The sequence below is a fragment of the Myxocyprinus asiaticus genome, chromosome 40 (assembly GCF_019703515.2).
Source record: "Myxocyprinus asiaticus isolate MX2 ecotype Aquarium Trade chromosome 40, UBuf_Myxa_2, whole genome shotgun sequence".
Classification (NCBI taxonomy): domain Eukaryota; kingdom Metazoa; phylum Chordata; class Actinopteri; order Cypriniformes; family Catostomidae; genus Myxocyprinus; species Myxocyprinus asiaticus.
In genome coordinates, this window is record NC_059383.1 from 6,676,557 (window position 1) to 6,704,204 (window position 27,648).

General features: G+C 38.2%; 1 protein-coding gene across 1 annotated transcript in view; it reads left to right on the plus strand.

The window, feature by feature from the left end:
• LOC127430655 (actin-binding LIM protein 3-like) overlaps window positions 1–27,648 on the plus strand; it is a 153,136-nt gene that overhangs the window by 49,745 nt on the left and 75,743 nt on the right. The window contains exons 3-4 of the mRNA XM_051680585.1: window positions 15,217–15,400; window positions 19,258–19,373. Of these exons, the coding sequence (XP_051536545.1) occupies window positions 15,217–15,400; window positions 19,258–19,373 (300 nt within the window). The remainder of the gene's footprint in view (window positions 1–15,216; window positions 15,401–19,257; window positions 19,374–27,648) is intronic.

Below are 27,648 nucleotides of genomic sequence, written 5' to 3' on the forward strand. Positions count from 1 at the left end.
GAGGGTGAACAAATATTTTACTTCTCACTTAAGAACTTTTGGTGCTCTTATTGGATGTATCGCTCTTGCTTTTGAACGCACTCTGGTTTATGTGATGTTGAACACTCATGGATAAGCATGTCGCGATTATTAAATAACCGTCTGATTGTGGTTATTTGATTTAACTGGGGCATTCAATTTCCAATCACATTTTAATTCCCAAATAAGGGAATTTCAAGCAAATATACTGAGAGGCTATTTCCAAAATGCCAGTGCAGCTCTTATCTACTTGAATGGAGAAAGACCAAAATCTCAAAAACTGTTGGTCAAGATTACGATCAAAGAACATATTTCAAATCAGCAGTAAAATCTGACAATACTGGTATCATAAATTGTGCTTCTTTACCTCATATTATGCTAAATAACGCAATTTTCCTGGCTTGTATAGCTAATGCGCATGCACATTCTAGTGTTGATTGAAAGGTGATGTCAGTATCTAAAAGGTAATTGGCTCTTTTTACCTGTAAGGCAGGAACAGGAGTGTAGATTCCAGGGGGGAGGGCAGATTCATAGTAATCCTCCGTTGAAGCATAGTGAGGTGCAGAGAACAGCGCACAGCAGACTGGAAGGAAATCACTCTCCCGACACGCGGGTAGTGATGAGGAATCCTCCACTGAAGATTTATGAGCACAATAGAACAAGCGTACAGCAAACTGGAAGGCAACCACACTCCCGACTCACGGGCAGAGATGGGCAACCAAACAAATACACGGGGCAGGTCCAGCTTGGCAGGGAGTGTGAGGCAAGTTACTTCACACCAAACAACAATCTAGCAAAGATACTGAGAACACGAAGGGATTAAATAGGGAGTGAATCAGTGGAGAACCAGATGCTGCTAGCACACTAATTAGTGACATGATCAGCGTTCCTTTAGGAACAATCAGTGTTTCCCAGCAGCGCCTGCGAAACATGAGGGAGAGAAAATGACAAAACATGCAGAACAAACCGACAAGCTCACCAAAGTCGTGACAGTATAAATGTGTGGGCGGACAGGACCTGAATGTTGGGTTCTTGTGCAGGGAACAGAGGGGGCTGATAACTGAGGCTGCACTGGAAGGGTGATAATCCCGTAGACGATGACTGCAAGGAGTTGTGGGTGCACTCGACCCAGACTAAATGATCACTCCAAGAAGACGGATTATGGGAGGCCACACAGCGCAGGGTTTTTTCAAGCTCCTGATTCACCCGCTCCGCTTGCCCATTTGTCTGGGGGTGGAACCCAGAGGACAAACTCACCGTAGCCCCCAGCTCTCAACAGAATTCTGCCCAAAAACATGACACACATTGGGGGCCTCTGTCAGAAACCTGATATACCATGAATGCGGAAGACGTGGTTTATGACTGCTACCGCTGTCCCTCGCTGTGGGTAATTTGGGGAGGGGAATGAAATGAGCCGCCTTCGAGAACTGGTCCACTACAGTCAAAACAACTGTGTTGCCGTGGGAGGGGGGAGACCAGTCACAAATTCCATGGCTATGTGTGACCAGGGTTTCGAAGGGACAGACAGCAGTTGGAGGAGCCCGGTCGGGGGGTTACAGGAGGTCTTATTTGTCACGCAAACAGGGCAAGCGGCTGCGAACCGGCATATATCCCGCACAAGCAATGGCCACCAGAGATGTTGTCTAATGAGCATCTGGGTGCAAGTCGCCCCTGGATGACATGCAATGTTGGATGAGTGACCCCTCTGTAGGACGTGTGTCCAAACTGATCGTGGAACAAATAACTGACCCTCTGGGCATGTAGCGGGGGGCGCAGTGTTTCGTAGCGCAGCACGGACTTTAGCCTCCACCTCCCAGGATACCATGCTCACCACATGAGTGCCAGGTAGAATGGTATCTGGTGGGATGGTGGAGGCCTCGACCTTGAAACATCGAGACAAAGAGTTGGGCTTGATGATTTTAGAGCCCGGGCGATACAAGAGAACAAAATTAAAACTTGTGAAAAATAGTGCCCAGCGAGCCTGTCTAGAGTTAATGTGTTTGGCACTACGGTTGTACTCTAGGTTCTTATTATCAGTCCAGACCACGAAAGGTACCCCTGAACCCTCTGACCAATGAAGCCACTTGCCCAAAGCCAACCGGGCAGCCTGAAATTCTCGGTTACCGACGTCAAAGTTCCGTTCTGCTGGTGTTAAATAGTATGAAAAAAGGCACACAGATGCATCTTTCCATCCGAGGAAGAGCGCTGCGACAGGACCGCTCCAACATCAACCTCAGATGCATCCACCTCCATCATGAACTGACATGCAGGGTCGGGAGTAACAAGGATGGGTGCAGTAGAAAACTGATCTTTAATTTAGAAAACATCCCCCATTCACTGGCCCTTCCAGTGAGGAGTGTGATCACACAAGCCACCTTCATTGTCTCTGATGGGAAAGCAGAGGGCTGTAACGTGAAGAACAGGGATCATTGTGATAGGAATGTGCTACAGGATCCCGCCTCACCTGAATACGGGGTTGGAGGAGGGATACGAGCCTCTGAGTGCCTAGAAATGTGGGGAACCACCGGAGCTGGTGAGGGTGCTCCCTGAGTTGGACCAGCATCATGGGGGTTGCCGGAGTTGTTGAACGACAGAGGTGAGCTCACCGAGCTGCGACGTCATATCCAGAGGCCGGTTAGATGTGGAAATTTGATCCTGCTGATGTCCCAGTAAAGCTCCCTGCTGAGAGAGGGCGGAGCAAAGAGTAGACTTCCCTGCTGGGTCCATACTTGGCTAGATTGTTCTGTTAGGGCAGTGAGAGTAAGACAAAGAGTCCCAAGAGCAGAGGAACAGTTCAAAGGATTTATTAACAATAAGATGGTGAGATATCAGATTAATGTACCTTCGTGCTTTCTCGGGGATTGCTGACGTAATTGTAGGTTGGGATGAAAAAAGGAGATCAACAGTACTTGTTGTACTTTAACACACTATCACGGTGCATGCAGAAAACATTAATGTTCATTTAAAGAGAAACACTCCAACACTGTTTACATTGAGCCCGCTTCAGCTCTGATCTGTGCGTTGGCTCTACTGGATAATGACGCCTGGCGCGGTGCCGCTTTCCTAGGAAGGCAGTAATTTAAATGCTTCGTCCTCCTTTTTCTTGTAATCGCAACGCTGTTGCATCTAAGCGACAGCAGGGCCAAAAAGAGCCTGGCCGCTTCTCACTGTCAGTGAGGCCCAACAGATTAAGTCACAGTGCACGTTCTCCGGCCACTGAGAGAGCCATGGAATGCCCGCAGGCTTGGACGGACTGACGGGCGTTACGGAGGACAAGGTCATTGACAATTTCCTTCCACAGAGAGGGCGTGGGGGTCCGTTTCTCTTGTTGTTGCCCCATGTCGACCAGGAGTTCAGCCTGGTATGCAGAGAGGAGGGAGGAGATGTTGAGGGCCCTGGCAGCCAAGGCCAAGGCTTTGAAAAAGGCCTGATGGATGGAGGCAGAAAAGCGGTCCAATTTGTTGGGGTGAACATGCTTGGGGGGCAAGTAGGCTGCCTTGAGAGGGATTAAAGTGTCTGGCAATAGAGGGCTCGATGGCGGGGGGGGGTCATCCATGCCAAGGGCCGCCATATCCTTCATTTCAAGGCCCGTGAGACCGTGTTTGAGGTCGAGTGGGTCTCCCCAGCAATGCCTCATATGCTTAGCACATGCAGGGAGGACAGGGAAAAGTTGATTTCTCAGGCTGGGAGGGGGTCCCACGAGTTTCCCGTCGTACAAGTCCCTCTCTTTGTCAGTGGCACTTTGTAGGGCTGGCCATTTGACATTGAGGCGAGTGGCCGCTTGCTCACAAAACTCGATGAGGACAGACTGGGGTAAGGCTGCAAGGGCGTTAGCCTGGGGAGTCATGGAAGAAGGGAGGGCCTCCTCATCCTCCAAATCCTCGAGAAGACCTGCATCGTCCTCGTCACCAGAATCAGCCGGCTCATTGGTGAATGAGGGATCCCCTGAGAAAATGCCCTCAGGGAACACTGGGTTCCTTAGATCGGCCCAGCTGAGAGAGACCGCACCCCGGGAGGCCCCCAGGAACACGTCGTCGTCACCCTTTCCCCCGTCAGAGTCGGAAAGTTCGGGGTCGGCGCGCTGGGTAGCAGCAACCTTGAGCCTCCAGCGCCAGAGTTTTTTGGTCAGCACCAGGCAGTGGCTAGTTTTCCAGTTTTCCACTGTCTACGGGATTATGGAAAGCGCCATACTATGGAAAAACTCAGTAAAATCCATGACGAGCAGCCGTGGAGCAGGGGAAATGGTGAGAGAGAAAGGTGGGCAGCCTAACTGGTAGGAAGTGAGTGTGGGCGGCTTGCAATAAGTAGAAAGAGCTAACCTGGCTGAAGCAAGACAGTCACATCTGGCGGAGGCTGATCTGAATGATGTGTCCTCCTGTAGACAAATTGTGAAAGTCCAATTCCAACCGAGCTAAGAGAAGCAGAGGTCGCGAGAAGCGAATGTCAGCTGAGGAACAGCAGCACGTGCAGGTCATTATATGCTCTCAGGTAAGGGGGTGGGTCCTTACCTGGCATAGGTCACGCACTTCTGTCTGTCTAGCTAGACTTGGTGCAATTGGATGATTCTGCAGAGGTCAGGTATGGATGCCCTTCCCATAGGTGGATCTCGAACACAAGATGATGAAAGAGAACTTGAACTTTAGTATGCAGCAAAAGTATCATGGCATTTGGTGAGGTGGCACCAGAATAGCGTGTGTAGATAAGGTTGGGTAATCTGTTGTCATGGCAATGATGCCCATTGTTTCTAATCAATGAGCCAGACTAAGATGTAATATGTAGCGTATAGAGATAAGAGGGTGTGTACATGTGTGAAGGTTGGCCATCCGTCCTGCAGTGTTGGAATAGAGGGACAGATTATCCACTGTTTATCACTCAGTGGGGCACCAGCCAAAGAGGATTGATAATTTTCAACCTCAGTTTCACTGTCAGCAAACACACACACACAGTTACTATGAACTACTAAATGTCAATTTGAATATACAGCAGCCCCAAAAAGTATTTGGTCTCTTAAGTCACATTTAAAGATGTCTGAATGTCATTAGATTAGATAACAAAATATCACACCATATGGCATCTGCAAATAAAAGATGCTTTTCTCAGAACTAACTTCACTTTTCAAATTAATTCTGGACACGTTCGTTTTCATTTGACAACAAGAAAGTTTTTAATCGTTTTTTGTCTGTAAAGTGTGCAGTGTTGTTTGTATGCTCAGAAGGAAGAACAGTCTCGTTCAAACAGAGCAACCCCAAGGCTTTTGAAGCATCTAGTAATAAAGAGACTTCACTGAAGTAAATTAGTGTTTGTCTCGGCAATGTTGTTTTAAGTGATAAAATATACTGCTCACATCCATATCATTGAATTGCAGATCTTATGCATTTGGATCATATCAAAAGGTTTCAATGGAACTAATGATATCTTACAAAATATAGATTATAGATTTAAAGTCAAGACTTGACTGATTGAAGATCTGCCGCAGCTAGTCAGCCAAGAGGCTTGTGGCTCATTGACCGTGGGCTTTAATTATGAACAGAATCTGATTAATGAAGTGAATGACAATTCAATTAAATGCATTTTATTTGAAAAGTGATAAAATACTATAGTAAAAAAAATTGGCTTTAGACTGTCTTGCCCAACTCTTTAAAGAGTTAGTTCTCCCAAAAATTACATTATTTACCTTCATTGTACCAAACCCTTTCTTCGGTGGAACACAAAAGGAGAAATTTTGAATATCCTGGCTAGTTCTCTGGTTTGTGTGCAGCTGTGTTGTGTTCTGTTGTTTCTATCGCTTTGGCGGAACTGTTTTTAGATAAACAAAACAGGTTTTCGCTTGAATGGCCCATGTCGTGAGGGAGCTGCATGAACTTGCTCTCGTGCAGTCTCATGAATGCGCACAGGAGATCAAAGATCGGTCTGCAGTTTCACTAAATAATATGTTAGATTTCAGTTTGTTTCTCACCAAACCTTATCGGATGCTTTCATAACAGTCATGAGTCTCATGGAATAATTTATTAGATTTCTGAATTATACTTTTGCATCCTTTTGAAGCATGAAGAGGTGATCACTATAAACTGCCATTGTATGATATCACTGAGCACAACATTTTTTCACAATTTCTCCCTCTGTGTTAAGAAAAAGAAAGTAAGTCATATAGGGTTATAACAACACAGGGGTGAGTAAACAATAACTGAATTTTCATCTTTGGGTGAACTATCCCTAACGTGCTTCACATTAAATAGCAATAACATTAATTGACATATCTTGACTAAAGCAATATTAAAACTTAATATTTAAAAGTAAGGACTAAAACTTATTACATCATTTCTACAACCTATTGCATCAGTACACAAAATATAAGCAATTCGTTTTGCATTTGGTCTCCATGTTCCCACACGGCTCGTATGAGATGTCTGTGAGAGCGAGACTGTTGCTGAGCATCAAAAAATACCAACATGCTTGAATCTTGTTATGCTTATATCGTTTAACATAGATAAGATTATTCAACAGCCAAACTTCACAAGGTATGTGCCACTGTTTCCTCATGCTGTGCCTCATGTCAGTGCTGGGAGCAGGACACTGGCCCACTTTGGTTTTGCTCATGACGTATTGAGCTTCTGCTGAGGAATACAACAGTTAGTTCGGTGGAACGAAAGGCATTCCAAGAGTGCAGAAATACAGGTATTGTTACTAATTTAATAATATACTGTATAGATACATTATACTGTTTATATACTGAGTGTGTGTGTGTGTATACAGTGTGTGTGTGTGTGTGTGTGTGTGTGTGTGTGTGTGTGTGTGTGTGTGTGTATATATATATATATATATATATATATATATATATATATATATATATATATACACAGGGTTGAGAGGGATATTTTAAAAAATGTATTCCACTACAGATTACAGAATACATGGTGTAAAATGTAATTAGTAATGTATTTCATTAGATTACTCAAGGTCAGTAACGTATTCTAAATACTTTGGATTACTTCTTCAGCACTGGTAGATTTTTTCACTTGTTTTGACTTTAAAAAAATATTGCCTGTACAGTAAGACAAAAACAAAACAAAAAAAGTTACAAATACATTCTCTAAAAAAACCTAAATATCTTATCCAGTATTGCTTCTAAAACAAGATAAAACAAATTAGAAAATTAAGGATTTTGACAGCAGTCTGTTTTGTAATTGAGTTTGTCAATCTGTCCTGATCTCTTAGGATGTGTTTTGCATTCCATCTGTGCTATTTTTCATTTTTGTCTATGTACAGATGCATCAGATGAAAGCTTTTGAAGCAGTTCACTGGCTTTTTTAGAGTCATAAACACTGTATTTTTAAAAGTATTTTAAAGTAGTTTGAACTTTTAAAATCACGTCTGATTTAGCTGTCAAGAACGCTTCCTGTGTGACCAGATCTCATTCTGTGGCTGCGCTGCTTGTGGTTTGTTGAGGCGCACTGACTGCCCCCTGCTGATGCAGCTCATTAAAATACAAAGTTACATTTACTTCAAGCTTGAATTGCTCCAATGGTGGTAAAAACCTGACTTTCATAGAATTCTGAGTTGACAAACTTGTAAGTAAGAGTTCTATGAAGATGTGAATGTTTTTTATTAGTAGTTACGGTAATTCCGACATGATGTGAATGCACCATTATTGCCTGTTTTGATTAAAATTTTATTTTAAGAGTATTAAATACCAATTAAAACTCCTTTTATTTAACTTTAGAAAACATGAAATCAAGTAACAGCCCCGGTCAATTAGCGCATTAAAATGTTATTAACAAAACATTTTCAGAAGGTGCATGTTCAAATAATCCAACCAATCATGACAATAAGGATTTACAAACAGCTCATTAACATCTCTCCTTCCAACTTTCAGCATTTCTACTCCACTCTGAAGTGGTCTTGTTGCGTTTCATGTCCAAGCCTGTTCATTAAGGCGAGCTCAACCAGCCTCCCCTCTTAAACGCTCTTATGTAAAAGGAGGACTTGTCTCTCCAGACTTCACCTCATGGGAAGCTGTCATGCTGTGGCAAAAATTAGCCTTGTGCCTCACGTGCCCAATGGCATTTGTTCCGCCTGGATGCGAAAGGTCACGCTGGTATTTGAGCCCAGCCTACAGGAGTCGAATAATGCATATTTTGTGTGTGTATGTGTACTGGTCAGCTAACTAAATGAGCCCAACCTAGAGTTTGAAATGGACCTTTGTTGGATTGTGATAGAAATGCCTAGAAACTACATTTTTACATTTTCTAAATGTGAGTGGTGCTTGCCTGTGCAAAACTTACTGCCATGATAATAGGGTGTTGTGGTTGCTAGAGTGTTTTGGTTGGTTCTTAGGGTGTTGTAGTGTGGTTGCTAGGGTGTTCTGGGTGGTTGTCAGCCAAGTCAAAAGAACAACCTGGTCTCATAGATTCACATTACCACAGCTACATTTTTGCAAAATGTTTTTTATGTGGCTCATTGAATGTATCACAGCAGTTTCCTGCTGAAATGAACAGTAGACGCTATAACAACAACTTTTATTCCCTTTTACACTTACTTTTCACCTTGTTCCTTACAGAACCCTATCTAATGACATCTCATCACTTTTAGAGTAGACCTTTTTCACTTTTAGCACCAGATTTTATTTTTGACGTGAATGAAAACGAGGTTGGAAGGGATTGATTTACAGTGTCTTCAATGGCATGCACTGTATAAATCTATATAAAGCTCTTAGATCGTGTCTACTTTTCCACAACTCAAGTTTTCTGAAGTTTGCTATTTTATTGAAAAAAAAAAATCATCAGCCGAACGATCCTAAACAGTTTAAACAATTGTACAAACCTTTGAAGATACTGAACGTCTATCCCTGACAGCCTCATTGTCATTCCCATTGAAAATTAAAGATGGCGCTAATGTGAATAAGGTGCATAGCCCATGACTTGTTTGGTGATACATTTTAACATTTGTGTTACATAACTGTATTTACAAGCTTGTTCAAGCATGATCAAATTGCACAGAAGCTCAACTGATAGAGCATTCCATTAGCGATGTAAAGGATCGGGGTATGAGTAGTGAAGAGCACGCGAGTCAACGTGTGAGCCGAATATGTCAAAGAAGCACCACAAAATCATGTGGTTGCTTCAACAAATGTGTTTTTTTAAAGTCACATTTGCTTTTATGACACTATCAGCAAGGCCGTAACCATGTCTTGAACACTGGGGGGTACCAAACCATCACAAATATAATTGTCCTCTTTGGTCCTTTAAAATAGTAAAGGCCCTAAATGCAATAATTTTCTGAATAAAGGCTTTAAATGCGTGGTCATGTGTCTGTCTGTGGGAGAGGGAAAGCGGTAAGGCTCGTCAACTGGGTCGTAATTATCTCTAACACCTGTCTCTCATTATAGTGATGGCGGAGGGGAGAGAGTGACCAGAAAGCACGACGGCGCAGAGAGAGTGTTACTTATTTGGAGTGCTTTCGTTTATTTAAAAAGTTTTCTTTATTATCGACGGTTTCCATCGATTGTGTGTTTAAGAATTAAAAGACTGACCCTGAACCTGCTTCGCTGTCTCCTGACTCCTTCATTGCCCACGAACCTAGACCTTTTACAGTCTGGTTGTGGTATATATAGTCCATATACCCAGACCTCTCTATAACTGTCCAGGGATTCCCGATAAATCAACCAGAAGAGTTTAATTTGGGCCTGAGCTCAAATGTCATCCCGTCATAGAGAAGACGTACCAGTCATCTTTTTTGTTGTGGTGATATATAATCATTGTGGGACAGGATTGAACATAAGGCTCAATGTTATGGGCATTTTATTTGGCAAATTTGATATGCGCTAGTCACTAGCCTCTTAACTGAAACATTTCAGTACTTTGATTGGGCAATGGAAATAGAGTCTTGGAGTCCATTTATTTTATGCTACTGCTTCAAAGATAAGGAGAAATGGCATTTTCCCATTTAATTAATTTAGATTAAGATGTCTGGGATTTGCTTGCCCTCTAAATTAAAGGACTATAGCAGTACTATGGTACGGTGATGGTATCAGATGGTGATCATGATATTTCCAAAAAATCAAACAAAAGAATGCATTGACGTAACCATGGTGCTACTGTTTCGCGGGTTCACCCTGAAGACTAGCATATAAGCATCAGCTAAAATACTGCCATTTATGGATTACACCTTGTCCACAGAACTCCTATTTTGTTTTATTTCATTTATTCTGAATCTCTCTGTTGCTGTCATTTATTATTGGATAAATAGCAAAGTACATTCCTAAACACAGGAATGAACGACTAAACAGAGAGGGAGAGATAACAGGTAGTCATTCATCCTTTATCCTAAAACCTGTCCAAAACACATGCACACACACACACACACACACACACACGATAAAAGTAATTGCATTGCATGTCATTAACAAAGAACAGGAGGATGGGCAGCCTTGTACTGCTGAGGTGAATTTTAATTGTGTCTGTTGGCTGTTGATAAATACATAATCAACCTCAACCTTCCCCAACACACACACACACACACACACACACACACAGCTGCTGTATGTTCTCTACACTCTATAATTCCACATACTGTAGGTCTACTACAGACAACACAAGTCCGGACACACACACACTTTATTTATGGAGATGTTGAATTTTGCATGGGGCCGCATGGAGAGCGAGAGAGTAAACTGTAATGCGTGCAGATGTCACAAATCTTTTCTCTCTTGTGAATGGGCCAGCAAAGGCTGCGATTTGTCTTATTGACTCTTACTGGCTGAGAATGTACAGCATTAAAGCAAGTGCACCTGCACCACAGAACACTGTTTTATGTACAGTTGCAATCAAAATTATTCAACCCCCCTGACCAGCAATACATTCTGGTGATGTGAAATAAAACACATCAACTAAAACCTCAGCAAACAAAGTAAGTTTTTAATACACATTTGAGTAATTTTGAGAACAAAGAGTTCAGTTTACCCAAATTTTTAAATAAAAAATAATGAATTCTCTCCACAAATGTCATGTCAAAAATATTCAACCCTCTAAGTCAATCATTTGTGGAGCACCCTTTATCCTTAATAACAGCAAATAAATGTTTCAGGTAAGTGTTCTCAGGCTTCGGACACCTCTCTATTAGAATTTTTACACATTTCTCATGAGCAAAAGCTTCCAGCTCATTGACATTCTTTAGTTTCTGTGCTGCCACTGCTTCCTTGAAATCCCAACAAAGGTTTGGAATGGGATTTTAATGATGGACTGAAAGGGCCATTTAAGGACATTCCACGACCTATCCCAGAACCAGATTTTGGACAACTTGGTGTATCCTTGTTGTTATTGTCTTGCTGCAAAGAACACCCCATAACAGGACTGACCCACCTCCATGCTTGACTGTGGGGACGGTGTCATTCTTGTCATCACCTTGTTATCTTACTCCAGACGTACTGCTGACCCATGGGTCTAAAACTCATTTTCAGTTTAGTGTCATATGTCTATAAAACCTTCTTCCAGGACTCCACAGGTCTTTCCTAATTACTTCTTGAATATTCAAGTCAACATTTCCCTTGGTGAAGTTTTGCTTTCTTACACACCCCAAGAATGTTACTGTTGTACCATATTTAAAAAATGTATGAATAATGCTGCCAACTTTGTCTATTGGAAATTGAAGTGCCTTGGAAATGTACTTTTAGCCATGACCTTTCTTGTGTAATGAAATAATCTCTTCTATTAGCTTTTGAGACATTTTAATAGCATTTTTTGCATAGAAATACATTTTTGCTTACAACTCTAAACTTAAATTTTAAAACTTAAATAAGTGCCATTGCAGACTGATGACTTAATTTTGTTTTAAAACAATTACTTGTGTAGCCTTACATATTTAAGAAACAGCTACATGCAATAGGGGTTGAATAATTATGACAAGGTTGTATTTTTTAAAAATCCTGCTATTTAGAAATATTAGGTCATATATTCACACTATGACTTTGAATGTGTCACTCAACTGATATAGATGTAAAGTATAAAAATTCTGGGTCATCAGAAAAGCTTACCTTTGTAAATCCTTACTGTCTTGGAGGGGTTGAATAATTTTGATTGCAACTGTAGACATTATTACTGCCATTTCTGGTTGTTTCACCAGATTTATAATGAGGAACAATGTTGACGATCAAATACGCACTGTCCTTTCACACTTCACACTGTTTTCTGTCAAAATAAAAGCTCCAGGTGAAGGTGTATATAAAGTAAATGATACGAAATATATATCTAATGTATAAAACAATGTAATCCTAAAAATAATAATAATAATTATAAGCTTATTGCAGAGCTAAGTGTAAAGGATGTTGTGGCCACAGTGTCACTGGATCAATAACATCTTCTGGCTTGACCTCTGCAGCAGTACATGCACACACTCACACACACAATCACAGCACATGAACACATATATGGTTTAAATACACATATGCACACCTGCCCTTGTCATCCTCTAACTGCAGTAATCTGTGTTGCGCAGAAAGCGTACAGTATTGGCATGTTGCTTGTATCCCTGATGGGTGTGTGCATGTTACAGCGTGCAACTGCCGGTCGGCGTGATGCGAGAGATGGCTCAGGAAATCACATTACACACTCAACGGGAAAACAGGAAATGAAGAGAGAAAGAGAGGAACATAACAGTGTTTTGATGGAGGGCACTTTTACACACATTTAATGGGATATTTCACCCAAAAATGACACTTCTGTTATCTTTTTCTCACCTTCATGTTGTTTGAACCCCATCTGATTTTTATGGTGTTCATTGTTTTTGATGATCTTTTGTTTGTTTTTATCATTATTTTACGTGTTCATCGTTTACATGCATAATTTGTACTATTTACCAGTATTTACATGGATTTGTAGAACAAGTGCTAAAATGGTACTGTCTCTTTTATGAATAGTGGCAGTTCAGCAAACATCTCACTGAAGTGTTTTGAGTCTAATGGCTTCTTTACCGCACCCGTGCTATGTGTGATTATAATTGAATGTTTCATTTTTGTTGTTGTTTTTAATCAACAACTGATTGTAAGGAACGGAAAGGATATTAAATGAGACATTATTCAGTGACAAATGGATTGTGTAGATCTCATCTTTGGCCTAACAATACAAGGAAAGAGTTAAACCAAACTCATCACACAGTGAAAGGATCTCGCTGCTGAACATCACTATATTTCATAATCGCTGCTGAGTAAAATTTGAACATTTACCTGCCAGTGGCTAATCAGAGACATTTTAGTCACATAGCACAAAATATGTTTGTATGTATGAGTGATTTACTCGCATTGTAGAGGGTTGCACATACAGTAAAAGATTGATCTTGGGATTTAAGAATTGACATCAGGATTGTTCAAATGAAGATTGCGATGCATCGGAAAATTGACATACAAAAAGTTGTCCATATGACTTATGACATATGACTATATTCCAAATAGTTTGAAGTGATACGGTAGCTATGTGTAAGGCAGTGACTGAAATTTAAGTTGTTATTCAGAGATAATCTTCTCCGCTGAAGCAAGGAAATAAAATTTGTATGTTCTACAATAATGGCGTGTCAGTTTTCTTTCTTTTTTTGCATTTTGCATTTTTTTGCACAATGCATTTTGGAGCTTGACAGATCAAGTCCCAATTCACTTTCATTATATAGGCTTTTCCGACAATATAAACGTAAAAAAAAATTTAGCGAACATGTAGGTTTAGTAACGGGATTTCACGAGACCAGGTTGTATTCTTCTGTTGTCACTCCCTCAAATATGTTAATTAAACCTTTATTTTTAAAGGGAGAAATATCATAGCATAATGGAGTTGAACAGACACTGAAGGGATGTCAAATTTATTATTTTTTTCAGAACATGCATACAGCATTGCAGAAAAAAAACTGCAAGGTAAAAGCATGATATTTTAATTCCAATAAAACCAAAATTTAGTAGAATTTGTTATTTTTAATTTCTATATAACTCGTATAAAACATGAAATTTTAAAATGTATTTTTGCATTACACACTACAATAGTGTTAGGAGTTAAAGGAATATTCCAGGTTCAACACAAGCTAAGTTTAATAGACAGCATTTGTGGCATAATATTTATTACCACAAAAATTAATTTTGACTTTCCTTTAAAAAAAGCAAAAATCTGTGTTACAGTGAGGCACTTACAATGGAAGTGAATGGGGGTAATTTTTTACATTAACATAGTCACTTTTTCAAAAGTTTATCCACAAGACATAAACAATATGTGTGTTAACATGATTTTAGTGATGAACTCACACTAAAAAGCCACTAGCGTCACCGTACCAAACGGAGTTGCAAAATATTTATTGTTTTCAAACAGATTCCCCAAAACACCCATGTTTTCCAAACAGATAGTCCTGTCCCAAACTCATGCCATTGGTCGAGCTGATGTTGCTGTGTTGGACTGGACGGGTCGCTCAAACAAACAGAACAATGTTTTTATGTTACACTTTTAGGTAAAATCAACCTACGCATGGTTTTCTAATTGACAAGATAATAACAAGAATTGTAACATTTGAAAAAATTACAAACTTCACCTTTAAATTGATCAAATAATGTGACTAATTTCAGTATCCTGTTAATTATATCAATATAAGTCATGGGGACACAAATGGGGTAGAAATTGACTATTTTTAATGTTTGAGCTTCTCATACTGAGACAAAGACAATAACTTTTAGTGGACTGTATTCATAAGAACTTATTGAAGGATCTGATTTTGTAACCTTTTTTTTTTTTTTTTTTTTTTTGATTTTTCCCCTTTTTCTCCCAATTCCCAATGTGCTTTTAAGTCCTTGTGGTCGTGTAGTGATCTGCAACTGAGACCGCGCATCTTATCACGTGGCTTGTTGAGTGCGTTGCCACAGAGACATAGTGTGTGTGTAGGCTTCACACCATCCACTGCAGCAACCACACCCAACTCACCACACACCCCACCAAGAACAAACCACATTATAGCGACCATGAGGAGGTTACCCCATGTGACTCTACTCTCCCTAGCAACCAGGCCAATTTGGTTGCTTTGGAGACCTGGGTGGAGTCACTCAGGACGCCCTGGGATTCGAACTAGCGAGCTAGGTCACTCCAGAGGTGGTAGCCAGCGTATTTTACCGCTGAGCTACCCAGGCCCCTGATTTTGTATCTTTAAATAATGAAGCTGTTTTCTGTTTGCTTGTGTCTGCAGTGTGCGGCTGTGATCTGGCTCACTCTGGATTCTTCCAGAAGAGAGGTAAATACATCTGTACGGAGGATTACCAGCGCCTGTACGGCACCAAGTGTGACAGCTGTGGAGACTTTATCACAGGAGAGGTGGTGTCTGCTCTGGGACGTACTTACCACCCCAAATGCTTCATTTGCAGCATCTGCAGGTACAAACATTTTTATCCACACCACCAGAACTATGTTAAGATATAAAGTCAACACTGAACAGTACAGAAAATATATCACCAGTTTTTGCAAATTTAGTGTCTTTGCCACTTTATGTGATTCATATGACCTAAAACCCTAATGTTCACTGCAGTAATATACTGTACATTTTCTTTCTCCAAATATTTATTTTCTTCCCCCTTATCGTGTAAGTGGGCTTGAGGTTACAGTAAAGTGCTTTCTTAGCTTTCAGTGTCCGTGGAGAGATGACTTCGATTCTTTAAAGACAGCCTGAGGGGAGTTTTCATTTATTTTTGTTGTGATTTTTTTATGTTCTGTGTTTAGAAGAATGATAAACACAAACACACTTTCACTCTGATGTTCAGTTTCTTTTGTTGTCTTCAGCCTTTTTGATGTGCTCTTACTCTATACAAAAACAGAGAACAAAGTAAAGATGAAAAAAGTATAAGAACTGCAGTCACTGTACAGTGTTTCTACAAGAAAAAAAACTTGTAGAACTCTAAAATGTCCTTTAATTTTCTGTGTCCATAATTCATAAATGGACAAAATTAATTAAATAAATAAGGGGGAAAAAATTATATATATATATATATATATATATATATATATATATATATATATATATATATATATATATATATATATATATATATATATATATATATATATATATATATATATATATATATATATATATATATATATATATATATATATTTAGCAGTGATTCACTGACTGAGCAGGAGAGTAAAAGTGTGCAGATATAAACTGAGGATATTGCACAGCTTGTGCAGAATCTCAAAAGATAAGTGCCGTTCAAAAGACGGTTGCTGCTGAAATTAGAGCACAGAAATCAAAGAATTTACTATCAGTGTTCATAGCCCTGAACTAAACCATGTCATAATTAGAGAACTGGGGAGAACGGGGCTAGTTGTCACTCAGGGAAGTTGTCATAAATGCTATATCTCAGTAACTATAAGTTTAAAAATCATATTGATTCAAAAATCCAGTCACGTAAATGTGCATTTTCTCTAGCAGTGGTTCTGTATGTTGGTTTCAAACACCTAGTTCAAAACTCGAATAATTATTATAAAATCTATACTCCAACCTTTTTTCAAAGGTATTTTTCATAAATGTCAGGTATGGGCAAGTTGTCACAATTTTAATGGGCACATTCTCACGTCTTTTAAATGACATAAATGTTCACAATTTATTCATATTTGTTGGCCAAAACAATGGTTTGATATAAGTTACCTTTTATATTTTTGTTGCTTCATAAATTGTTTTTTATGGTCCCTTTATCCTGCTACAGAGGAAAATATATATATATATATATGTATATAAACAGTAATTTTGACTTTATATCTCAAAATTGTGACTATTTCTCATAAATTCCAACTTTATTTCTTGTAATTGCGACTTCACATCTCAGAATATCAGCTTTATAACTTTTTTATTATTATTATTTATATATTTTATTTTTTTGCAGTTGTAATGTTATATATTAGTGTTGCAAATGTATGTCTTGTAATTGCAAATTTGTATCTTGCAAATGCAGTTTTTTGTTCTCGCAGTTGCGACTTTATTTCTCAGAATTGCAAATTCATCTAAGCTCGCAACTGCGACTTAAAATTTCGGAATTGCAACTTTTGTCTTGTAATTGCAAAATATAAACTCACAATTATGAGAAATAGTCTTAATTGTGAGATGTAAATCTCAGAATTACCTTTTTTTTAGGATCCGTCTTCCATAGTTTTGCATTTCATAATAGTTTACGGTAACACAGTAATTGAGGGATCAGAAATTAGACAGTAATTCATGACACTTGTAAGTGACTAGTTATGGACTTGTTTGGCATTATAAATGATTTATTAAGTCTTTATTGGCTGATTACTTATTCTTGCATTTTAGCCCCTTTATATTTGCTTTTGTCATATTAATAGCTAGTATGATACAAAATACATCCTTTATAGACCATTTCAAGAATGTAAACAAAAACAAAGGAATTTGAACGGTCCAGACGTTTTTCCGGATCCTTTCAGCAAAGTCTCTTTTTCAAAGTAAATCAGTCCACTTGGTGGCCGATTTTGGAACGTTCTTGGGCAGTTTTGGCAGCTATTTTTCTATGTAAACAAGCATCATGAAAGTGCAGCTCCAATCTACTTGAATGGAGAAAGACCAAAATCTCCAAAACGGTTGGTCAAGATTACGATAAAAGAACATATTTCATATAAGCATTAAAATCTGACAACACTGTGTGGCTTCACTCAAGTGGCCTGGCTTCCCTGGACCTCGGACCTTAAGGGGAATAGCGGACCGGTATCCTGGCCCATCGGCCGCGACACATGCTCCAACTTGCACCTAGTTTCTGGGGTGCGGGTCCGGCGACGCATCTAACTCGCACCGGACCCTTCCTGCTCTGTTCCTGAACCTGTAAAGACGCCAGCAGGTAGAGACCGCTCTCCCAAGGAGAGGCGCGCTCGGTGTTTAAGGCAGCAGTGATGAGGCTCTTCATTGGGATCACACGAGCCCCATCATGTGAGGCGGGGTGACGATGATCCACTGGAAAGGCGTGTCGTTCTGTCACAACTGGTATAATAAATTGTGTTTCTTTACCTCAGATTATGCTAAAAATGCAATTATACCATCTTGTATAGCTAATGCACATGCATGTTCACGAGTTGATTGACAGGCAATTTCTGTATCTAAAAGGTGATTGGCTATTTTACCTGTATGGCGGGTTGACTGTTGGCTGCGGTTGGACATTCCAATTTCTCCCATTCATTTTAATAGAAGTGGCCCATCTCTGCTAAATAGTCTCTGTTTTGACAAGCAGGAAATGTTCATGGAACAATGATGTCACTTGACGTCACCAACGAACAGTCCTTGAAATGGTCCTCAGTACTCTGTGTGAATGTGCGGCTTATGAGTATAAAATACATGTAGAATGCATATAGTATTTCAAAAAAGGTTAGTTTTAGGTTTAGGGGTTGATGTAGGGTGTCTGTGGGACTCTAAATAAACACAATTAACATGCTGCAGTGATGCCCCTATACTGAATGGTAGTAATTAATTAGGGGTGAGAATAGCATCTAACACTATTTGCACTTATTGCAAAGAAAATGCTTTTTGTTGATATTTACACTAAGCATTAAAAGTCTCTGCCTTCTATATTTATTTGATACTTATAAGTTGCACATTTACATAGTGTAATGACAACCTATAAAGGATGTTTTTTGCACCTTACTAGCTATTGGTATCTTTTGTTTTTTACCTAATATGTTAATTGTTAGGGAAAAAACAAATGTAAAGATGCCATTAGGCAAGGGTAAGAAATCAATGAACAAAGGCCTAAAAAATATCTTATAATTCCAAACAAGCCCATAACTAGTCCCTTACAAGTCCAGTTATTAGTCATTAATTACTGTCTAATTTCTGATCCCTAAAATAAAGGGTTACCTAGTTTAACTGTTTACCTTTTGCTGAAAAGCCTATAATGGGCTGTTTAGCTGGTTATTGTTGCAGGTAGAACAGCTTGGCCACTGCAGCTATGATAAAACCATCACGGAAGTATGCAAAACATACTTAATATTGGTTACCTGCAATACGATTGTTCTGGTTGTTTAAGTTGGCCACCAGCTGAAACTGTTTAGATGGTCAAATCAGTTTAGCTGGTCTAGGGTGTTTTATTTGTTTTGTTTTTTCAGCAGGTCTGTTACTTTTTATTTCTACAGATGCTTTGATTGAACAGCACATAAGTAGATCACTGTATATGCAGCATCATTAGTATGGACTGGTGTGTGTGTGGCCTGACATGCTCTGTCTCTCTGTGCCACAGTAAGCCGTTTCCTATCGGTGACAGGGTGACCTTCTGTGGGAAGAAGTGTGTGTGTCAGCAGTGTTCACACACACTCGGCAACAGCAATGAGCCGGTGAAGATTCACGGGCCGAGCCGTAAGTCTGCGCTACTGAACTCTTGTCTCAACCTCATTTTAAAGCACATTACCCTCTTTCTGCACATGAAATTATGACTCTGTTCCAAAACCTAGTGAGCTGCCTTGCTGTCTACTGTTTATATAGGCAGCTGCCTTCTAAGGGAGCAGCCTAATTGAAAATAGAGCCTCATAATTGATTGATTTGGAATGCTCTACATAGGCAGCAATTCTGTGTGTTATACAAAATGCCCTCCTCACCTGCAGCCCACAAAAGACTTGACTTACAATTTAATCAAATAGCGTCTGATGTAAGCATGTTGCTAAGCTAACAATGTGATATTCTAATAAGCATAAAATACATAGCACACACACATATTGGGTGTAGCAGACTATTTTTTATTATTTAAATAAATGAATTGTTTTTATTATCACCATTTCTCACTGTGTCTGCCATCTTGGAAGATTTGTATTTCATTGAGTAGACTGAGTTGACTTCTGTACCTATGATGTTGAGAATTTGGCCTGAAGAGGGTGTCTTAGAAGGCATATGCTGCTTACCTTTTAGAACGCACTTCTGATGCCTTAAAATGCTTCCTGCGTAGCTTTTGAAACAGATCCAATATATTTATTCTTAATGTAAATGGCCTAGATGTGTTATAGCCCAAAACTGATAAGAAAGTGATCTAAATAATCTTTTAAATGCATAAATGTTTGTAGTATTTTAAGTGAGTGTCAAGCTCTCTCATCTTTCTCATCTCTCATGCTTTTCATTCATGACATTAATGGAGCCTCTGCCAATTTATCTTCAAAACCACTGCAATTACGTTGCAGCCTACTTTGTGACCCTCTAGTGCTAATGTTCAAAGTTATATGGGTGAATATCACGAAACTAAATACAGAAAAAAAAAATTAAGCCTTTTATGACCATTTTGATATACAATATATATATATATATTTTCATTTTCACATTATTGCCATGACAGTTAAGCACAGTTCCCTCCAAATTCAAAGACGTTTTACTTTTCAGTTATTTTGTAATTCCCATCATTCTCAATAGTGATTATCCACACTGTAACAAAGTAGTTTTTACTTTATTACAGTAAAAATATAAAATACAATCATTTTTAAGGGTCATAGACTTTAAATAACTTTGTGAAGTTGACATGTCCTATGGTGTGACATGCTACAGAATACTCCATCTAAAACCAGGGTCAGAAATTAAAGGGGGCTTGTGGCAAAAATGCCACCCAGAAGTGACATAAATGTGGATAATTTTAATTGACAGACTACATTTGTACTTTTAAAAATGAACTAATGAAGGTGATTTAAAGATTATGAAAAACTCTAAAGGGTCAGCTACCCTTATATTTAAATCAGCATAAATTAAACGCAGTACAACAAATACCACCATGACGTATAAAATACTTTACAATTTAAATTATATATCATTACTTTTCTGCATTAAAATAATGAGAAGGACATTTTTATGTTACGGTAACTTGAATTGGGTGGGAAATGTGCTTAGATGTCATGAAAGTAATGTCACACTCCCAAAAATCTTAATGGTCCTAAAATAGTCTTTTAAATGCAAAATATCATTTCTTATTTTTTTTTTTTTTGATGATGGGGTGAAATACGACTTGGACATGTTCTTGATAAGTTTTGTAATTCACCTACTGTATGTGTGTAACAAATTGTGTCTGGATTTGAACAAAGGATCAAGTCTGTAGGGATGGCAGCAGAGGCGGGCAACAACATAGGCACCTAAAAGAGAACAAATGAAGGGGCAACCTTTTCCCACCCAAAAACCCCTATATAGTCATGTATGATCATCTGCCAAAACTCTCCCTGCTGCCCCACTTAAATCCATCTCAATTTACTTTGGTTATTTTTCAACTTAGCATTTGTCAATAATGTTCCTCTTGTGCGACTATTAATTTAGTTTCTCAATAAAACACAGATTTCCATTTGTCACCTATCTGTCTCACTCGCTGACTCAGATCCAGGGGTGTTGTGGGGGGTGGGGGGGTGCTTCGGGAGCCCCTGATGTATTGTCCCAAGCCCCTGGTCTTTTCTTGAAGATTCACATGTTTCAATTCACAAATAAAATATGATGAATTACTTTGTTTGCCAGTAGTCTGTCTGTCCATAATGAAAAGCAATGGGCGCTGGCTGTGGTAGATTATCGTTTGCGTTCATTCAATTCAGCACATAAACTACCGTCAGCTGTGTTTTAAAGCCCTGACCTGACTGTCGAACATTACCTGTTCCGGACAGTAGGTGGGACAGTTGTCACTCGGCAGGTTTCAACAAACAGTCGTTGTTTTAAAGATCTGATGAGGTTATATACACCTATCAGCCACAACATTAAAACCAACTGCCTAATATTGTGTAGGTCCCCCTCGTGCCACCAAACAGTGCCAACCAGCATCTCAGAATAGCATTCTGAAATTATAGTCTTCTCACCACAATTGTACAGAGCGGTTATCTGAGTTACTGTAAACTTTTTCAGTTTGAACCAGTCTGGCCATTCTCTGTTGACCATTTCCGTCCACAGAACTGCTGCTTACTGGATGTTTTTTGTTTTTGGCACCATTCAGAGTAAATTCTAGAGACTGTTGTGCATGAAAATCCCAGGAGATCAGCAGTTACAGAAATACTCAAACCAGCCCGTCTGGCACCAACAGCCATCCATGCGATTATCTAGTCAGCCAATTGTGTGGCTGCAGTGCATAAAATCATGCAGATATGGGTCAGGAGCTTCAGTTAATGTTCACATCAATCATCAGAATGATCTCAGTGATTTTGACCGTGGCATGATTGTTGGTGCCAGAGAACGGCCAGACTGCTTCGAACTGACAAAGTCTACAGTAACTCAGATAACCGCTCTGTACAATTGTGGTGAGAAGAATATCATCTCAGAATGCTGTTCTGAGATGCGGGTTGGCGCTGTTTTGGCGGCGTAAGGGGGACCTACACAATATTAGGCAGTTGGTTTTAATGTTGAGGCTGATCGTTGTACATTCAAAACCAAGTACTATCCACTGTTCAGTGAAATTGAGATTGTATGTCTTGACTTCTGTGCTTAATTGTGAACAGTTTACAATGTGACCTGTTAAGTTTAAGCTATAGTTAGATATTATTTGTGAAAAATAATTAACGTTATTCAAAGAAATACATTATAAATGTACTGTATATTTAACTAAAACATTTTTTAATTATTATTAATGCACAAAAAAAGATGTAACATAAGAATAAAAATCAGCCAAACAGAGTGGGAGAAGTGGATTATTGCCTATAAATGTACACTTATAAATGAAAACTTATCCAAAAATAATAAATAAATGAGCAATATATTGAATATCTGATTTTTTGTTGTTGTAAAAAAAATTATATCAAAAACAATACATATGTCAGATACCATTTTTGCTATTTGCACATTTAAAAAAAAAAAAAAAAGTGTTTCATCATCTCATCTTTGTTATAAAAAGTAATTTTTCTTAATTTTGTCAATATACTTAAATATATAAAACATATAAAATATACTATTACAGGTATAGCATATGTGTAATATTTTAAAGGCAGATGCTATTTGCATCCCAGTGCAAATAATGGTATTTACACCCCAATAGTGTCAGATACTATTTGCACCCATATTTAAATAATAACATACAGTATATGGGCATCACTGCAGTGTGTTTAATGAATTTATTTAGAGTCCCACGGACACACTACATTAACCCCTAAACCTAACCTTGACCTTGACCTTACCTTAGAAAAAATAACCTTGGTTTTACTACAGTAAGCATAGTTTCACCATGGTATTTTTTGTAAATTTACAGTAACCAGTTAGTTTTTCTAATTAACCATGGTTACTATATTAACAACATATTACTGTACTAACACCATGGTTAATTGTATTAAAACTATGGTTTCTGCCAAAAAACATGGTTATTACAATATTAGTAATACAGTGATGCAATCTACACACAAGCGATGACGAGCCGCGGGAACGAGTGCGATCGACAGACCCCGCCTCCGGATCAAACCCTTCTCTGAACTCCTCGACATTCACTGTGACCAAATTGCTGTGATGAAATCAACATTTATATGAATTTGTATCTATTATTTTAAGTAGTATAAAAGTAAATGTTAAGAGTGGAAACAGGAAATCGGATGGGGAAGAAGAGTGGGACAAAACGCGGATTCGAACCACGGTCGCTAGGACATCAGTACACATTCACACACACGGTCATTACATCCCACGCCACGGCAGCGACACCTACTGTTTAGTTTGTCATATATTTCTGTGGTTTCACCAGACTATTGGGGTGAAAATAGTTGCGCTGTGTGGCAGATGCTATTTACACCGGGGTGCAAACAGACACTCTTTTTAGTATTTTAAAAGACATCTCTATAATTTTATTAGTCAATACATTTATGGGGAAAAGGCCAAACCAAATTCCAATTGACCTCATAAATACAGTATCTATCAACTGAAAAGTATATGCTGTAATAGTTTTTCTAATGAAACAATTATAAACAAAGTGGTTACTAAACTTGTCATCAGTAACGGGTTCCTTGAACTGAGAACGTAACACAAGGACATATCTAAACTTAACTCAAAGACATTGGATCACACAGAGTTTGCTCTCCTTTTAAAATATTCTTAATACCAATTGAAATGGCATTTACAACAATTTGGAACTCTTTTGGACTGGCTTCAAATTATACTTTTGGGAAAATTCTGAAAAGAAACATAACTGGTCATGGTCATTAAGCAACTGGCTATCAATGAAAATATTATTACTAAACCAATTCACAAAGAAAAGCGATTTATTCCTAATATGAAGCTATATTTAAATCAGTGATTAGGATTTTTTTTTTTAAGTTAACAAGTGAATAGTCATCCACACAATGTAAATACATTAGAGTATGTAATTTACCTCCATGCCATGTAAACAAATAAATATTACTAATTTCTTATTTTTCAAAAAATTTGTTTAGCACCACATCCTTTCTTTACTTGTGTGATTGTGTCGTAATTGTGTTTGTTCAAAATGTTCAAATTGCAATAAATGCAGAATATTGAAGGTGTTGGTGTAGTATATACTACCAGTCATTTCTATGGTTTGAAATTAGACTCAAAATGATTAATAAATGTGTGCATATCTGCCAATTTGATCAATGTTGCAAATGTATTTTACAATCCACATACAAATGCCTTTTAACTTGTGTGTGTGGAATTCAAAATTAAATTAATTTAATATAGACATATATAGACATATAGAACTGTGTAAAAGTTTTAGACACTTGAGTAAAATGTTGCTTAGTGAGTATGTCTTCAGAAATAATGCCATAAATAGTTTTCATTTATCAGTTAACATCATACAAAGTCCAGAAACATAAAAAATTAAAAAAAAACTAAATTTTTTTGGTGTGACAACCTTTGCCTTCAAAACATCACCAATTCTCCTAGGTACACCTGGACACAGTTTTTCTTGGTTGTTGGCAGATAGGATGTTCCAAGCTTCTTGGAGAATTTGCCACAGTTCTTCTATCTATTTAGGCTGTCTCAATTGCTTCTGTCTCTACATGTAATCCCAGACTGACTCAATGATGCTGAGATACGGGCTCTGTGGGGGCCATACCATCTGTTGAAGGGCTTCATGTTCTTCTATTGAATTCTATATGCAAAGGGAATGTTGAAATCTAAAATCGATATTTCCTACTCATACACTAAAAGCAGAACATATAAAGTTACTGTTTGAAGACAAATGTTTTTGTGAAAAATATAAAGCGCTTAAGACTTTTGCACAGTACTGTATTTGTGAACACAAATGTTCCATTTTGTATAAATCTATCACAATTTGTGTATGCAACCAAAGGAAGATGTTCCAAATCAAACACAAAATGATCTTGTGAAGTATTGAATGTGCTTTTGTGGATCAAGTGATGCATGCATCCATTGATGTATATTTGTGTTGATTCTGTTTGATTAATTTAAATTTTGAGACTTTTGTTTTGCTGTTTTTACCATGGCCGACTCACACACAAACAACTACCAATGGATAAGTCCTAAATGTATTCATAAATGTGTGCATATCTACCCATTAATTTGAAGAAGAAAAAAACTTCGCAAATGTGTATTTCAACCCTCAAAAAATGCATTTCAACTTGTATCTGTGAAACTGATCATTAAATAAATGTGTTGGAATTTGTACAAATAGAGACAGATTTGTGAATACAAGTGTTCCTTTTTGTACAAACACATCACAATTTGTGTGTGCATCTAAAGGGAGATGTTCCAAATTACTAAAGCACTAAACTTTAAACCTTGCTTAAAAATAATCACAGTTACATTTGCGAGTACGATGGCTCATTTTGTTGGCAGCGCGGTTACCCGCTTCCCCATTGTTTACATGCGGAGACATGGGACAGACATATCTCTCGAAGAGAAGGAGAGCGTTAATTCGGCATTTAATGAGAGTGCTTACAAGCGACAGGTGTTCGTTATTGCTTCCCTCCTCTATCGTACTCGCTTCAGTCGGCAGCCCACGCTCTTTATTTCTGACCACAACAGTAGCACTGATGCAAGGGGAGGCGGTCGATCCAAGACCTATGCAGTCCTTTTTCTAAAATTATGCTGCCATATTTAAGGCTTGTGACGTTGTACATGCTGCTGAGACATTTTCTTAACCTGCTTGATTGGTGCAACACAACTCAAAGTAAAATAAAATTTGGATCAACAAACCCTGGATTATCTCTAAACTCTGCTTAATTTAATCCTTATTAGTGCAACCCACCCTGAAACTTTTGTCTACATAATTGTCAGAACATGAGTACAGCTCTTAATGTTGTAGTATCCAAACACCTGGCACTGTTGCATCCTTTCTTAGGTTTCACTTTGAGAAGCCATTATTTCTCATGTAACACAATTAGATTGTACAGCTCAAACTGTATTGTTTTTAAATTGTTATTGAGGGGGAAACCTCCAAGGTGTACATGTAGAAGAACAGCAGCACAGCTAAAAGTGCCTTTATAAAACATGAATCATGTTTACAGACGATAAACTGAAGAGCACATACCATAAATACTTCACATTAAGATTTATACATGATCTGCTGATGTAAGAATTGGTTTCCATATTATGTAAATGTATATAATAAATATTTTTTCCCCAATAAGGCAATATTGATATGAATTCCATAATATACTATTTCAGATTCAGACAATGATCATTAACTCATTACTTATACCTTTTCAGATTTTTCCTGTGCATTGCCCATCAACAGCACTTGACTCACCTGCTCCCAAACTCACCTGTTCCAGGTCCAGTACAGGATACATTTTGAGATTAATATGATCCTTTATTGTTCTTTGATGTGAAGTCAGACTTTTTAAATTATATTTCCATGTCTTCAACATTTACATAAATAATTTACATTCTTCTTTTGCCAGGACTTTGTTTTGTGAATATGAAAAAAGAATGAAAGTTGTCATCATTTACTCTCCCTCATGTTGTTCCAAACCCATGACTCCTCTAGTCTCTTTACATACCTTCTAACCTCTTTCATGGGATGTGAGTAAATGATGACAGTTTTAATATTTGGGTCAATTATCCCTTTAAATATGTAAATATTGTTTTACCACAGCATTTAAAGTAAGGTATTAAGAAAGTGTGTCTGTATATAAAAAAAAAAAAAAAAAAAAAAAAAGAGACTCAAACGCAAGTCAGTTCGCTGAAGAGGCATTTAATTTTATATGCACATACTGTATACAACATGTGAAACTCAAGTGTCTTTCACATAATTTTATTGTACAACTAAGGAATGTGGTACATTCTTAGCAGGGGGCGATAATCAAGATTACAAATGATAATTTATGTTACTATGAAACAATAAAATTTGGGTAAATTTAAAAAAATTAAAAATACACTTAAGGATAGTTCACACACATCTAATAAATGCTTGTGTACAACTACAAATTAATATCCATAGAAAAAAGAGAGAGAAATACTTGCACACTGCTAACTTTACAGTTTAATGACAACGTTTCAACTCTGGGTCATCATCATGTTTTGTTTGGGTCGAAACAATTTCATTAAATTGAAATGTCAGCAGAGTGCCAGTATTTTTCTCCCTTTATTTATTTTATATACACACACAAACAATGGAATAGACATCACAACTAAAGCGTTGTGGCATTTTGCTTGAGGTTACCTTTCCTCATTCCTACTGCATGGTGTCGTGTCAGTTGTTTGGGACTGATAGATACCTCTAGCCAGGGCAAGA